Genomic DNA, 13,483 nt, shown 5'->3' on the forward strand with positions numbered 1-13,483 from the left:
ACAGGCTTCAGGCCCCAAACACTTTGCTCTAAATGCTGTGCTTGTGACAGATCTTTATTACTTTAAGTGTAAAAGTGCATTGTTCTAAACATTAACCAGAAGTATTCAACCAGACTTTCTTCGTTTCTTTTTTTCTTTTCATTTCTTTTTTCTTTTCTTTTATTTCTCTCTTTCTTCTTTCTCTTTCTTTTCTTTGATTTATTGCTATTTTTACTAAAGGATCAATACTGTGGTTCCATATTCTATGTTTTTTCAGGGAGTTATTTTGCACTTTTAAGCAGAGTTGATCAGTGGCACTTGAGAACCATCACCATATCTTGCACAGAGATGGGATTCAGGTAGGAAACATAGGATGCTACCACTTGAATAACCATATTCCTCACCGAGAATTGTCTTGTTTGGAGGAAGAGCACTCAATGACAAGAATACTTATACAAGCACAAGATGCACTTATCATAGTTGGTCTAGAATCAGCCTTCTTGATAAAAGAGGAATTATGAAGAAGTGGTCAACGCATCTTCTTTGTATAACCCTCATGAAGAACTGTTTCCTCCTGGCCATCCAATGAATTTAATTTTAAGGTCAATGAGCTGTTTTTTGTAGTCCATCTACCACTCTCCAGTACTGATGACTTCCACAGGATGAATGCTTTTGGTGGATAGAGCCTTCCTGCATAGTAGATGTATACAATGTATCTTCAAAATATTTAATCAAGTATTCCAATCTTTGGAGAAGTTGTTCTTCAAATGAATATCATGTTGTTCAAAATACTGGATATATGAGATGAATGGATTTACATATACTAGTACTCAACAAATATTCGAAGATTGAACTTGTAAAAACGAAGCAAAATTAATTTATATAAAAGCCAGACAGCTAAACAAGTTGTAGAAAAGGATAATGCTTATGTACCTTGTAAAAGTATATGGCATTTCTTTGATGCTTTAATACTCACTGAACCATTTATCTTCAGTGTTATTTTTATAAAAAAAGTTTTTCTATTTCCAATGTGTGTTTGGTTCTTAACATTTTAGGGAATTTTGAAATCCTTTGAAGATTTGATGAACCTAATTAGATTCTCTCCCCAGAAGAATACTTCTCTAAATCTATCTGTCAAATTTTACTAATAAATATTGCTAGAGGTTACTAACTCCTGGGGCCTAATCGCTGGACTCTGGAGATCTGTGTCTCACAGGTCAAGAATCCTTGAGCTGTTTACTACTGATAAATTTTATACAGCTGTCATCTTTAAAATTTCATAAATTAAAAAAATATATATAATGTTTATTTATGAGAGAGAGAGAAAGTGTAAGAGGGGAAGGGGCAGAGAGAGAGGGAGACATAGAATCTGAAGCAGGCTCCAGGCTCTTGAGCTGTCAGCACAGAGCCCAATGTGGGGCTGGAACTCATGAATCATGAGTTCATGACCTGAGCCAAAACCAAGAGTCAGACGCTTAACTGACAGAGCCACCTAGGTGCCCCTAAAATTTCATAAATTTTTAAGGTAAGCTACATTACACAGCCTTTAATTTAGACATTAAGAAGAGGTAGTTTGTTTCCCCAGTATATTTAAAAGGTATGAGTAAATAAGAAAGAAATAACATATGTCTAGAACAACGTAGGTATAAAATGGATTAAGTACTCATGTTCAAACCTTGTACTGTAAGAATGGGGATAAAGACTGCGTTTGTTTCTATCACATTATCAAAGGCCAGAGTTTTAAATCCATTTCCAACTCTTGGACTAAAACTCACAAAGAGTAACTGATAGGTCATCTCATTTCTACAGTCACTTTGCTTTTGCAAAAAAAAAAAAAAAATGTGGGAAATGAAAAAGTATATTCCTTTACACACTTGTTTTTTGCATTTTTATTTTTCAAATAGCACAACCTGAGCAAACATTTTTAACATGTTTTCTGAATTTATTATTATGGAAAATAATAGTATACAAGTAGCCACCTTTTCTTTGCACTTAGTTGTGCAAGGCACATTAGTTCTTATTATCCTTACTACCCTATGGGGTTGGTATCATTACCCTTAATTTACTGAGAAAAGTGAGTCAGAGAAGTTAGATAACTTGTAGCTAGTAAATGATAGTATTGGAAATTAATCACAGATTTATTTAAATTACACTGCTTTTTATAGAGAAAAATCTTATGTATGAAATCAGCATCTTCCTGTTGTTTTTAACTGCTTCTAGGAGTTTGCAGTTTCCTGTAGAGCAAGACGGACAAATAACAAACAAAGGTACATTTAGTGGCTGTATTGTTAAGTGTATGAGGGTAGACATGCTTAATGAATATCAAAACCCAGAAAAATAGAGGCGGTACTCTTCTGGTTGTCTAAAGGACAGGTTTTCCTTTCAAATTCAGTCTTCCTTACTGGGTCACTTGGTCCCCAAATGGTGCCGCATGTACTTTTTTGAAATCAATAAATCCACAGTTGTATTAAGAAATATTTTATTAACAAAACAGTAAATTCCACTTGCTTAGCATTTCCAATAATGGAGAAATTGGCCTTGCAACAGAAAAAACAAAACAAAACCCTTAGATACCCAATCACACAAAGCACTAGAAGGGTAGGGTCATGTGGCCTTTCTTTGATGTTTTGGGGATTGACCACCTCACACATTATTGTAGTATTTGTTTTTTTGTTTTAAAAAGGCAACACATTACATGGATAAAAAAGAAGCATACTCAATCAGAAAAGTTACAGTCTAGAGATGTAATCAAATTTATGCCAGGTAGTGTGAAATCCTGTTAACTGCCAACTATTCATGGAACCCTGATACATTTGGTATGAAGATACTTGGGATCTTATTCATGTCTTTTTTTTCTCTCTAGCTCATGTTCCTCTCTTTTCTTTCTCCATTCAAAAAGAAAGAAAGAAGAAAAAAAATTGCTAGATTTTGTGTAGGCCAATAACATTAGAAATATTTTTACTGACAATATTAGATCATTGCATGAAATTTTAAAATTTATGCTGGAAAGAAATATTGAAATCAACCCCAACAACATCCTTCATAGATATACTTCTTATAAATACCATTATTTATTTTCTATCATATTTTAGAATCTTTCCAGATGGAAACTAGTTTGAGTTCAATAGAGCAAATGGAAAAGCAACCATTTCTTTGTAAAACCTCAAGATGTAAATTAGTGGTTTCATATTTACCTTCTTATTTCACTGGCTTTCCCTGAGTAAGACTGAATTAGAGAAAAAAAAAAAAAAAGACATGAATTCTTAAAGCAAGCAAATTAAAAAAAAAAAAGAAGAAGAAAATCTGAAACACAAGTTATGGATACTAAATTTTAGTTTTAAACCTCCACTTTCTGGGTCATGAAAAGCCTTTTAGACTTTTCACACACCACAATTACTTGGCATCCATAGATAGTGGTGATTTGCTATGAATTATACATATTTCTAAGGTGCTGTATGTCTGAAATCCAGGCCACTTCTTGGCTTTTTTCATCAACTGAAGTATCGCAAAAGATGTTTTGCATTTTTTGCCTTTGCTGATTAAAGCTCATGGTAAAGGTATTCTCTTTTATGAAATCTAAAATCATTCTTTTAGGAGATGTTAAAGTAATGCGACCAATTTTTACTTAGGCATCACCTTCCAATCTAATAATGCATTTCCTTTGCATTACCTGCTCATATTAATAATTTATTGCTATGAACATCATTGAAACAATATGCAAAAACAAGTGTGTCATCTATACTTTTCTATCGCTTAATGTGTGTTAAACTAAAACTATATTTAATGATATATATGTAAAACCAGAAAAGTTAAAATATGGTCAATAATCAACAGAGAATGATATTTTTAGATGGATACTAACACAATTGTTGAAAATACTTTCTTAGTTGAGAAAATGTTTACTTTCCAAAGTATTTATCATGCACATCAGGTTCAGAGTGTGTGTGTGTGTGTGTGTGTGTGTGTGTGTGCGTGTGTGCGCACGCACGCGTGTGTGTGTGTGTGTGTGTGTGTATATATATATATATATATATATATATATATATGATTTTATTGGAAACAAAGTTTTCAATTGCAACAGCCAGGGTTAAGCTGTAGATTAACCAATTTTGCTTCTGTAACCTCCCAACATAATGTTTCATATTCATGCAGCAATACACCAGTGATATTCTATTTGGTAAGAAAAGGTTCCATTTCATTAGGGACTAAAATCTTCCCAGGGTTTCTTGGGAGCATGATCTCAATGAAGCAAATCACCCCATTTGTCACTAATACCTTGGCACAACTATCTTCCTTCCTTCCTGCTTTTCAATTTGTCAGTAAATATTTGCTGTTATATATATGTTCAGGTTTTCCATCATATCTGATGGATTCCTCTGGATGTGTGTGTCTGTGTGTGTGTGTGTTTGTGACTGTAAATGGTGAAAATATATGAAAAATGTGAGTATTTGGGGGAGAAAAGATTATAAGATACATATGTATATATTTTACCTTCTAATTCACACCTTTCATACAAATACTAAAACTTAATTGCAACAGAATGAAGGCTGTACATGTTAGAAAAAAAAAGTAGCTGAGTCTTTTTATATACATTCATACATATCTTCCTTAGAATAAACACTACATTGTAATTTTTTTTTAAAAAAGTAAGTAATTGTGGCAATTTATAATGGTGGCAAAAAAACAAAAAACCAAAACCAAAACCAAAACCCTGAAATAATTGTTGCTCCGATGTCATAAAACTCCCTATACTTAGCAACACTTATAACATTGAATTTACCAAAAATGGCTGAAGAGCAGAGATATATTTTGCATTTTCTATACAACAGGCTATAAAACGTCACTTATCACAGTCCAGAAAGCACACAGAGATGGATTTTATATAAACATATGTAATAACATATTAAGCGTGCATGAAAATTTCCCAATGATTGCATCTATGCCCTCTTGGGTTTTTTTTTGTTTGTTTTGAAATTTTAGTGTGAAAATGTGCCTTATATTTCACATTGTTGAAAATAAGGCCTCCATACTTTTTTATTCTCTCACAACCAGAAAGGGGCTTTTTGAATGTGTTCCTACACAAGTCTTCAAAAAAGCCAGCACTTTGTTTCAAATGCAAGTTCCAACCACTGTTCCAGCTGCGCCAGGGGGTAAACCCAAAGGTTTGCAGTTTGGGTCATTCCAAATGACACCGTCTTCTCTGGCAATCGGGCTAACTGACTTCTCAGGAAAGCGCTAGCACTTTGGCTAAATCCAGGATCATAGGTAGCTTCTTTTTTTTTTTTTTTTTTTTTTTTTTTTTGGTGTGTGTGTGTGTGTATGTGTGTATGTGTTGTGTGTTGCGTTTTGTGTTGTGCCTTGATGTTGTAATACTCCTTTGCTTTATGAATGCGTGCGGTCATCACTGTCTTTTAGAAATGTTCCAGCAACATAAAGACAGGCAGAGTAAATGAAAACACTGTGGATGTTAGGGAATTTATTGGCCCCTGTTTGTTTTTGTTTTTGTTTTGTTTTTCTTTCTTTTTTGGAGAAACAAGAGCATGAGATACTTGTTTTTATTTTTTTAAAAACAGTCTTTCCTTCCTGATTGCATTCCCTGTCTTCTTTTGTATGTGCTTCGTAAAAAGGAAAGTAAATAAGTTTATATTATGTCTCAGATAAAATGAAGACTATTTCTATACAAGGGTCTTTTTTAAGATCTTGGGATCAGACGTAATACTCTTTATCCTTGTTTTTCTTATTTTTGTTGGCGCTTTTCGCACTGCTGGGTTGTTTCTCCTTTACAACAGCCCCGTTGGACTGTGCTGAGTTACTGATGTAGTTTCGACTCTCGTCCACATGATACGAGCCTTCATCCCGGTTTCTGTACTTGTACATGGCATAGAGGAGAATGAGAATGCACAGGGCGGCGGCAGCTACGATCCCCACCACCATGCCTGTGGTGCTGCTGGACTCCCGAATCACTTCCGCTGAGCCTGGGTACGGCTCTCGCCCGCCTGCTCGGGTTGGGTTAGCTGTAGGAAAGAAGGGGAGAACAACGTAGTGTGATTACTGAGTTCACCGAATGCCCAAGAGCTATATTAACATGTACCATCTATTTGCATGCCTAAACGAGTAACACCTACGGCTTTAGGAAAGGTATTCTGCTGCTGCTTAATGTAGCAATCCCCAGGCCTCATGGTCACTAGAGACTAGGGACTAGGAATCAAAGCACTTGGGGAGAGATCTTTTCTTTATCAAAGATCAATTTTATTAACATGATATTGTAAGTGCAGCCCCAAATAAGCTTCTGTAGCTCTTAAGGGCCACGTTGATGTGTTAGGTGAAAAATTATAAACCCAACATGGTAAATACAATCATAATGACACTACCTTATACTATCAGAGGGTATTAATTTAACAACCAAATTGAGGTTCATATGGAACACTTGGGCTAGTTCTGGAATCTGAATTATTATAGCTAAATTTAGTATTATTTTAGAAGTCATAGTGCCTCATACAGTAATGAATACAGTATTGAACAAAAAGATAATCTAGGCATTTTGAATAGACTAATTGCTTGCTTGTAAAACAGTGATGTTAGTCACAGTTTACAAACTAAAATAAAAGTAAATCCTTTTGTGTTGGAGGTTTTATTCACATAAGTATATATGTATCATCCATTCATTAGCAGTGGTTGAGTGATGACCAAAACTAAATTTGGGAGGGGGAAGTAGGAAAATATTTTTTTCTCAGTTTTATAGGCTATTTAGGTTGGGTATGAGTCAAATTTCAGTACTTAATAGATAATGAATAAAAGACTGGCTTGCACATTTTTCTTCTACTGGCAAAAATCTCATTCAGTGTTTCCAAAGGATAAATAAAGCTCTTCAATGAGTATAAGAAATGGATTACAGGGTGCATTAATATCTTCTCCAAGGCATAGTTAGGCACTGAAATTGGGGATAAATGGAGAGAAAAAGTCCTGGGATTTAATTTGTAAATGGGGGTGGGGCACCTATTTTTCTCTACACAATAAACTTCTTCTTTGAAAGAATTTTTAGAAGATAAGCAACTGTACAGAGATAAAAATCTGTTCTATCTCTGACCCTAGGTCATTTTCCTCTATGGTTTATGTTTTCTTTCTCTGAATCTGTGTCCTCTCTTTTGTCTTACAGAAAAAAAGATTACTTTTCAGACATAGTGGATTAAAAATGCTATAATTTTCAAAATATTATTTTTTCTAAATTAGGCAGCATGAATTAAAATAATCTCAAGGTTGTATATATCAGATATATAGGTATGTGTGTGTGTGTGTGTGTGTGTGTGTGTGTATGGTTTGTGTGTTTATAGAAATTGAACAGTTCAAGAACACTAAAGTTGTGCTTTTATTATACTATATTAAACATCATTTAGTAGCTATTTTTTAATATGTTTACAAAATTTCCTATTTAATACTGGGAGTAATTTATCAGCCATAGCTCTGTACTGCTTTATAATTCCATTTCCGAACATCACCAAGGTTTCTTCTGCCTAAATGTGGGTTTCTTGCTGTCACTTTCCTTTCCTTCCCCAAACAAAGCCTTACAAATATAGTCACTTACAAAGTAACAGCTCTTGGTCTCAAAGCAGCAATATGCTGTGTTCTGGAGCTGTAAAATGTATCAGGTGAAACCTTTCTATGCTGAATATGTCACTGCTTGTTTTACAAAAGCCCATGTAATGTTGCTGAATAAAGAGCCTTGGAGTTGCTCCTGTGGCCAAGGTGGAACCAGACAAAGACTATAATCCACAGCATTTGATTACAGGAAATTAATTTCCTCTCAAGAAGAATAGAATGTACTGCAGGAACTCTGTCACTACCTCACAAACCAGAGGCAGCACTTTCTCTTTCAAATACAGTCATCTTTGCCAAAGTCTGCCAATTAACTCAGCTGCTAACTTTCGCTAAATGACAACTTTTTACTTGCTCATTTGTGGATCACTCTTTTAACATGGTGTCTCAAGAGCTAAAGAAAGGATTTTATTTAAATGTTACCTAAATCTTTTCCCCCAACCTGATGGTGTGTTTTTATTTTAAACACATTTTCGTAATTATCTCACTTTGTCTGTCAGAAAAGAATAGGGAGAATGGAGACAAAATCCTAACCATATAGTTCATGCTAGGAAGACTTGAGAGTTTTAAAGAAATGAAGGGTTTAAATGTTCTATACTAAGAATGTGTATGTTCATTTTTTTCTAGTTAGGATTTGGTATCCTAAATGGACTACCTTATCCAAGAACTGTGATCTTATTTTTATCTGCTCAAATATTTCTTTATTATTTTATTTTATTTACCAATTTACTTATTTTTTTTTTGAGAGAGAGAGAGAGAGAGAGACAGTGAGGGAGGGAGGGGCAGAGGAAGGTGGAGAGAGGAATCCCAAGCAGACTCCGTGTGCAGCACGGAGTCTGACTTGGGGCTTGATCTCACAACCTGAGGATAATGACTTGAGCCAAAATCAAGAGTCTGATTCTTAACTGACTGAGCCACCCAGGCACCCCACTGCTCAAATATTTCTGATCTATGTTCACAACAACTGTGTAGGCAGCACAGCAGCCACAAATTGATATCAACAATTGATGTTACAAGAATGAGATGTAAAGACCCAAGCAAAGCCTCAAACGCTTCAAGTCTGCCATACAGGCATTCGATAAACACCTCCTATTTAAGGAAAATACTTGCCTTTTTTTGCAACTCCAGCCAAAACGTTGCCTAAGTCACATGCAGGCCTAAAAATATCTCTGTAACCCATATGTAAATAAAGATTCTAAATATCGTTTTTTAAAAATAACCTACCCAAAATGCTAAAACCCAATGATAAAACATTTTATCCTTTTTCTCCCTGATTCACATTAAAAAATTAATAGCCACCATTGATATTATTATAGGCCTGTTTGGAATATGCAGTTGCTTCCATGTCTCACTGATTATTTAGTAATTTTTTTCTGTTTTTGCTTCAACTCTGAAGGATAAGTGACATTTTTCTTAACTTTTGTGCTAATATCAGAACTATTTATACACTAAAGACATCTCTCCCAGATGTACAATAAAAGGCTGAGGAATTTAAATACATTTATGAATTATAAATGTGGCTTCACTTATTGTTATTAATGGTTTATTTTGATGATCACTGGAAAGCCTCTGAGGAAATTTCATATTAATTTAAATGTAGAGAAGAGTAGAAATGGCTCAAAAGGCTAAATGCCTTCCTATATAATTTGACTACAATTTTATATCAAAGAGAAACTCAGTCCTCTCTTAACCCTTTATGACAATGAGAAAAAGGGAATTTAATCAGCAAAATCCATAACCAATTCTTTTATTTCCTGCATTTGAGAATTTTGTATTCCCTTTACATTCCATAATACATTAAATCAAGACATTTTAAGTAAATAAAACAATCTATATGTGTTTTCTCAGCAGTGCTAAAAAAAACAAACAAATGAACTAAAATGTACTTTTACTCTATCTCCCTTTCTCTATCCCACCATGTGATGAGAATATTTTAAAAGCAGAGAAGAACACTTTGAAAACACTTATAAAAAAGAGAGTAGGGGAGGGAGCTAAAGGCATGGAATATGTACAAATTAGCAGTAATTTGTACTGCTTACAGGTAAACTGTAACTGACTTACAAGTAAAACGAAGCTAATTGGACCAGAAGCATAAGGGGCCAAGGTCCATGGAAAACATTAGCAGGACTGGGGATGGGTATTAAATAGGCCAAAGCATGTGAGTATCCTTTGGTGTGACTGGAAACGCAAGTTAAGCTTTCAACTGCAGTGGTGGCACACATACTTTGATTTGAGGCTAGGTTGCAAGAAAAAAAAAAAAGAGTAGATGAAATATCCTAAGTGTTTATGCCCACTTATATCCTATTTCAGTGATTCATAAAGTAGAGAAGCATTGTGAATTACACACAATTTATGCAAACACTGAAACAATAGATTATTTTACTCCCATGTAATTCATGCCCATCATCATCTACCCTCAGAATCAACTGGAATGGAGTGTAAATTACAAGGTCTACTACCTGTGGGGAAAGCACATATGCATGCCTGAATGGCAATATGAAGGCTTTTGATTTCTGCTGGCATTTTTGCCTAAATGATGCAGAAGCCATTTACTGCATGGGCAAGGACAAAAAGCTTTCTAAAGGGTGATAACCTCTTTCACAGAAGCTACTTGTCAACTAAATGGCTATGAAAATATTCGTGAGGCTCATGGACAGGTAAACAGGGTTATCATAATGGACAGATGAGGGGTGCCTGGGTGGCTCAGTGGGTTAAGCACCTGACTTCAGCTTGGGTCATGATCTCATGGTTTGTGGGTTCGAGCCCCATGTCAGGCTCTGTGCTGCCAGCTCCGAGCCTGGAACCTGCTTCGGATTCTGTGTCTCCCTGTCTCTCTTCCCCTTCCCCACTCACACTCTGTCTCTCTCTCTCTCTCAAAAATAAATAAAAAACATAAAGGGCAGATGAAAACTGGTTCTTTAATTCTCTCTTTCTCTATCTCTTTCAAATATTTGGCAAGATCTGAGGGTCTTTACATAGTCTTCTTTGGCCCTAATTAATAAGGAATCCTGTATGTTAGCTCTGTGAATTTTCTTGTTTTCCATTGATTGATACCATGATTATTTATGTAGGCATAGTCTTTCATGTATTAGGACAGTTATTAACATATTTCTACATCACACCCTAAGCCAATTTATCATATCAGATAAAAATTCATTATGGAAAATGCACAGCAAATGTAAAAGACATACTCCAGTGCCTTGTCATATAAAAACATTAATAAATGCATTTGTTGCTTTCACAAAAAATTAAAAAGTAAACTATTTAAAATTCTAACTTATCCTTAAGTTTGCTGAGATAGTTATTTTAAACTACGAGGACAGGAAAAGAAATTGTCCTGATGTATGTTCTTTCTTTATTTTTGACAGTCTTTGGCAGTGCATCTGTGAGAGAGCATCATTTCCCCCAAATAAGAACTCATTTAGATCCAGTTAAAAAACACCATGGAACAAACATGTTTAAGTGATATATTAAGCTACAGCAGAGAACAGAACGGAGAAGACTGTGGCAGGTCTCATTTCTTACCAGCTCCTCTGGCGTCTCTGCCACCGACTCCACGTTCCTCTCTGTTCTTCCTTCTACGTCTTCCCCCCTCTCTACCTCTTCTGTGCATCTCTCTCCCAGTTCAGCACTTGTCCTTGAAGGTGGCCCTCAGACAGCACCGTAGGCCAGCAAGGTGTTCAACGAGTAACAAAACTTATTGCCAAGTTCCTAATTTCAAACCACAATACAAAATAGTCCTTACTGGCCCCCCCCAAAAAGTCTAAATATGATTGTCTCATCAGAACATAGTCTTTGTGTTTCATATTGAAATGCTTGGGGCGCCTGGGTGGCGCAGTCGGTTAAGCGTCCGACTTCAGCCGGGTCACGATCTCGCGGTCCGTGAGTTCGAGCCCCGCGTCAGGCTCTGGGCTGATGGCTCAGAGCCTGGAGCCTGTTCCCGATTCTGTGCTTCCCTCTCTCTCTGACCCTCCCCCGTTCATGCTCTGTCTCTCTCTGTCCCGAAAATAAATAAACGTTGAAAAAAAAAAAAAATTAAAAAAAAAAAAAAAAAAAAGAAATGCTTTACTTTATAATACAGCCTTCTAAATTTGTTTATAGAATACAATTACATGCCATATATATGTATATATATTTATTTATAAATGCTATTTTATTACCAATTTTAAAAACTTTTGTTATGCAGATGAGGATGTGTGAGGAGCACATTAAGTCATTAAGCTTTGCACTGGGGCCTACATTTATCAGTTTGCCACTGTTTGTATCTAGTCATAGCCTTAGTTTATGCAAATGGGGAGTATAAAGCCCACGTTTATTTAGCAGGATAATTCACAACTAAAGTTCTAAAATAACTATGCATTTTGGAAGGTAAATTTTTGAACATTAGTCAATTTTTCCAAAGAGGTTTCACTTTGCAATGGAAAGTGTTTGGCATCCTTTGGTTATTCTTTCTGAGACTAGAAAAATAGCAATCAGGTATTGTTATTAAAAAATGAAACTGTGCTTGATGTATGTTTTTACGATCCTGCACGAGAAATGATGCTTACAGTCCTAATTCCTGTCACATAAAATGACAGTTTGGTGGGTGGTGGGACCTTATATTTCCATTGATGAGTACACTAAGGCAATAACCATGCCATTGAATGCTCTTTTTATCACTCAAATTGTCATTTTTATGAAACTATTTTGTATACTTGGATGAGCTGTTCTTTCACTGTAATCTTATTATATTTATGTTGTTTCCAAACTTAGCTTTGTAGGGTGAGATTGCAGTTTCTAGGCAATTCTTATTGCTGGTTTTATTTCTTCAATATAGACTGTTAGTGTATAGGTACGTCTTCAACCATGACCCTGTCACATCAAGGATGAAGTAAGAGTTTCATTATATGCTGAAGACAATGAAAAATCAGCTTTTGAGTTTTAAGAAAAAAAAAAATAAGATATTGGCAATTTTAAGAAATAGTAAAGAATAAAATACACCAATGGTTAAAAAAAAAAACCCAGAATATGAGCTATACATTTCAGATCAGTAGGGGTATATAACGGATTATAAAACTCTGCAATGTTCAACATTTATCATTCTGCTACTTGGAATTGTTAGATAACCTGCCTTACAATAATCCTTTTAAAAAACTACTGGCAAGATGCATTTATTAAATTTTTTTCTCACTGAGAGTCTTTGACCAGTCTTTCTGGTTTTATCATAAATTAAGCTAAAAGTAATCAATTTTAAATTTCTTTCTCCTCCCCACCTAGGAAAAAGAGCTGCCTAAAATGATCTCATTAGAACAGAGCACTGTACTGTGTTTTAATAGATGTGGAAGTTATTATAATTCTAGGCTAGTCTTCAAAATGGTTTCAGATTTATGGGGGAAGATTTGACTTTTCCAGTACCCAGTTTCATTAATACTGTGAAAAGAAAATTGAAATTGTAGGCTCCTGGGGTGTTTGTGAATTGAGATTAGCACAGTTTTGTTCTCCATCTCTAGAAAAATAAAGTTTATTATTTTTTCCATTTCCGTGCTTCAATACAACATGGGTCAGAAGAAACAATTACAATGCAGTCACTCACAAGAATGCATGTTTAAATGACACAGCTGCAAGAAAGCAGGTAGGCAATGATTTGCATGGTGTGCACTAATTTCAATTCATACTATGGTTGTCTGAGAGGTGATGAATGCTGGATGTTTCAAATCCCTCTCATTTTCCCTTCCCATCAACTCCACCCATGCCTTGCACATTCAGAAGTTTGCTCAGGCAGGTCAGACAAAACGCTTGAGAGAGGACATGTGTGACACATCATAGCCCTTCTAATGAAATGGAGATTCAGAAAGGACTTGGAAATCAATAAGCCTATGCCACCTGTGTGGCTGCCAGGTCTAACATTTTCCCCTGCTACTTTCAAAGGCAC

The 13,483-nt window shown here is 35.3% G+C and overlaps 1 protein-coding gene across 34 annotated transcripts in view; it reads right to left on the reverse strand.

Moving 5' to 3' along the window:
• Nucleotides 1–2,441: 2,441 nt before the first annotated feature.
• Nucleotides 2,442–13,483, reverse strand: part of NRXN1 (neurexin 1) — a 1,133,918-nt gene continuing 1,122,876 nt past the window's right edge. For all 34 annotated transcript variants that reach the window (XM_045446002.1, XM_045446007.1, XM_045446003.1 and 31 more), the window contains one exon: nt 2,442–5,993. In XM_045446002.1, coding sequence (XP_045301958.1) covers nt 5,686–5,993 — 308 coding nt within the window. In that variant the 3' untranslated portion in view covers nt 2,442–5,685. The remainder of the gene's footprint in view (nt 5,994–13,483) is intronic.

This window comes from Leopardus geoffroyi, chromosome A3, assembly GCF_018350155.1.
Source record: "Leopardus geoffroyi isolate Oge1 chromosome A3, O.geoffroyi_Oge1_pat1.0, whole genome shotgun sequence".
Taxonomy (NCBI): Eukaryota; Metazoa; Chordata; class Mammalia; order Carnivora; family Felidae; genus Leopardus; species Leopardus geoffroyi.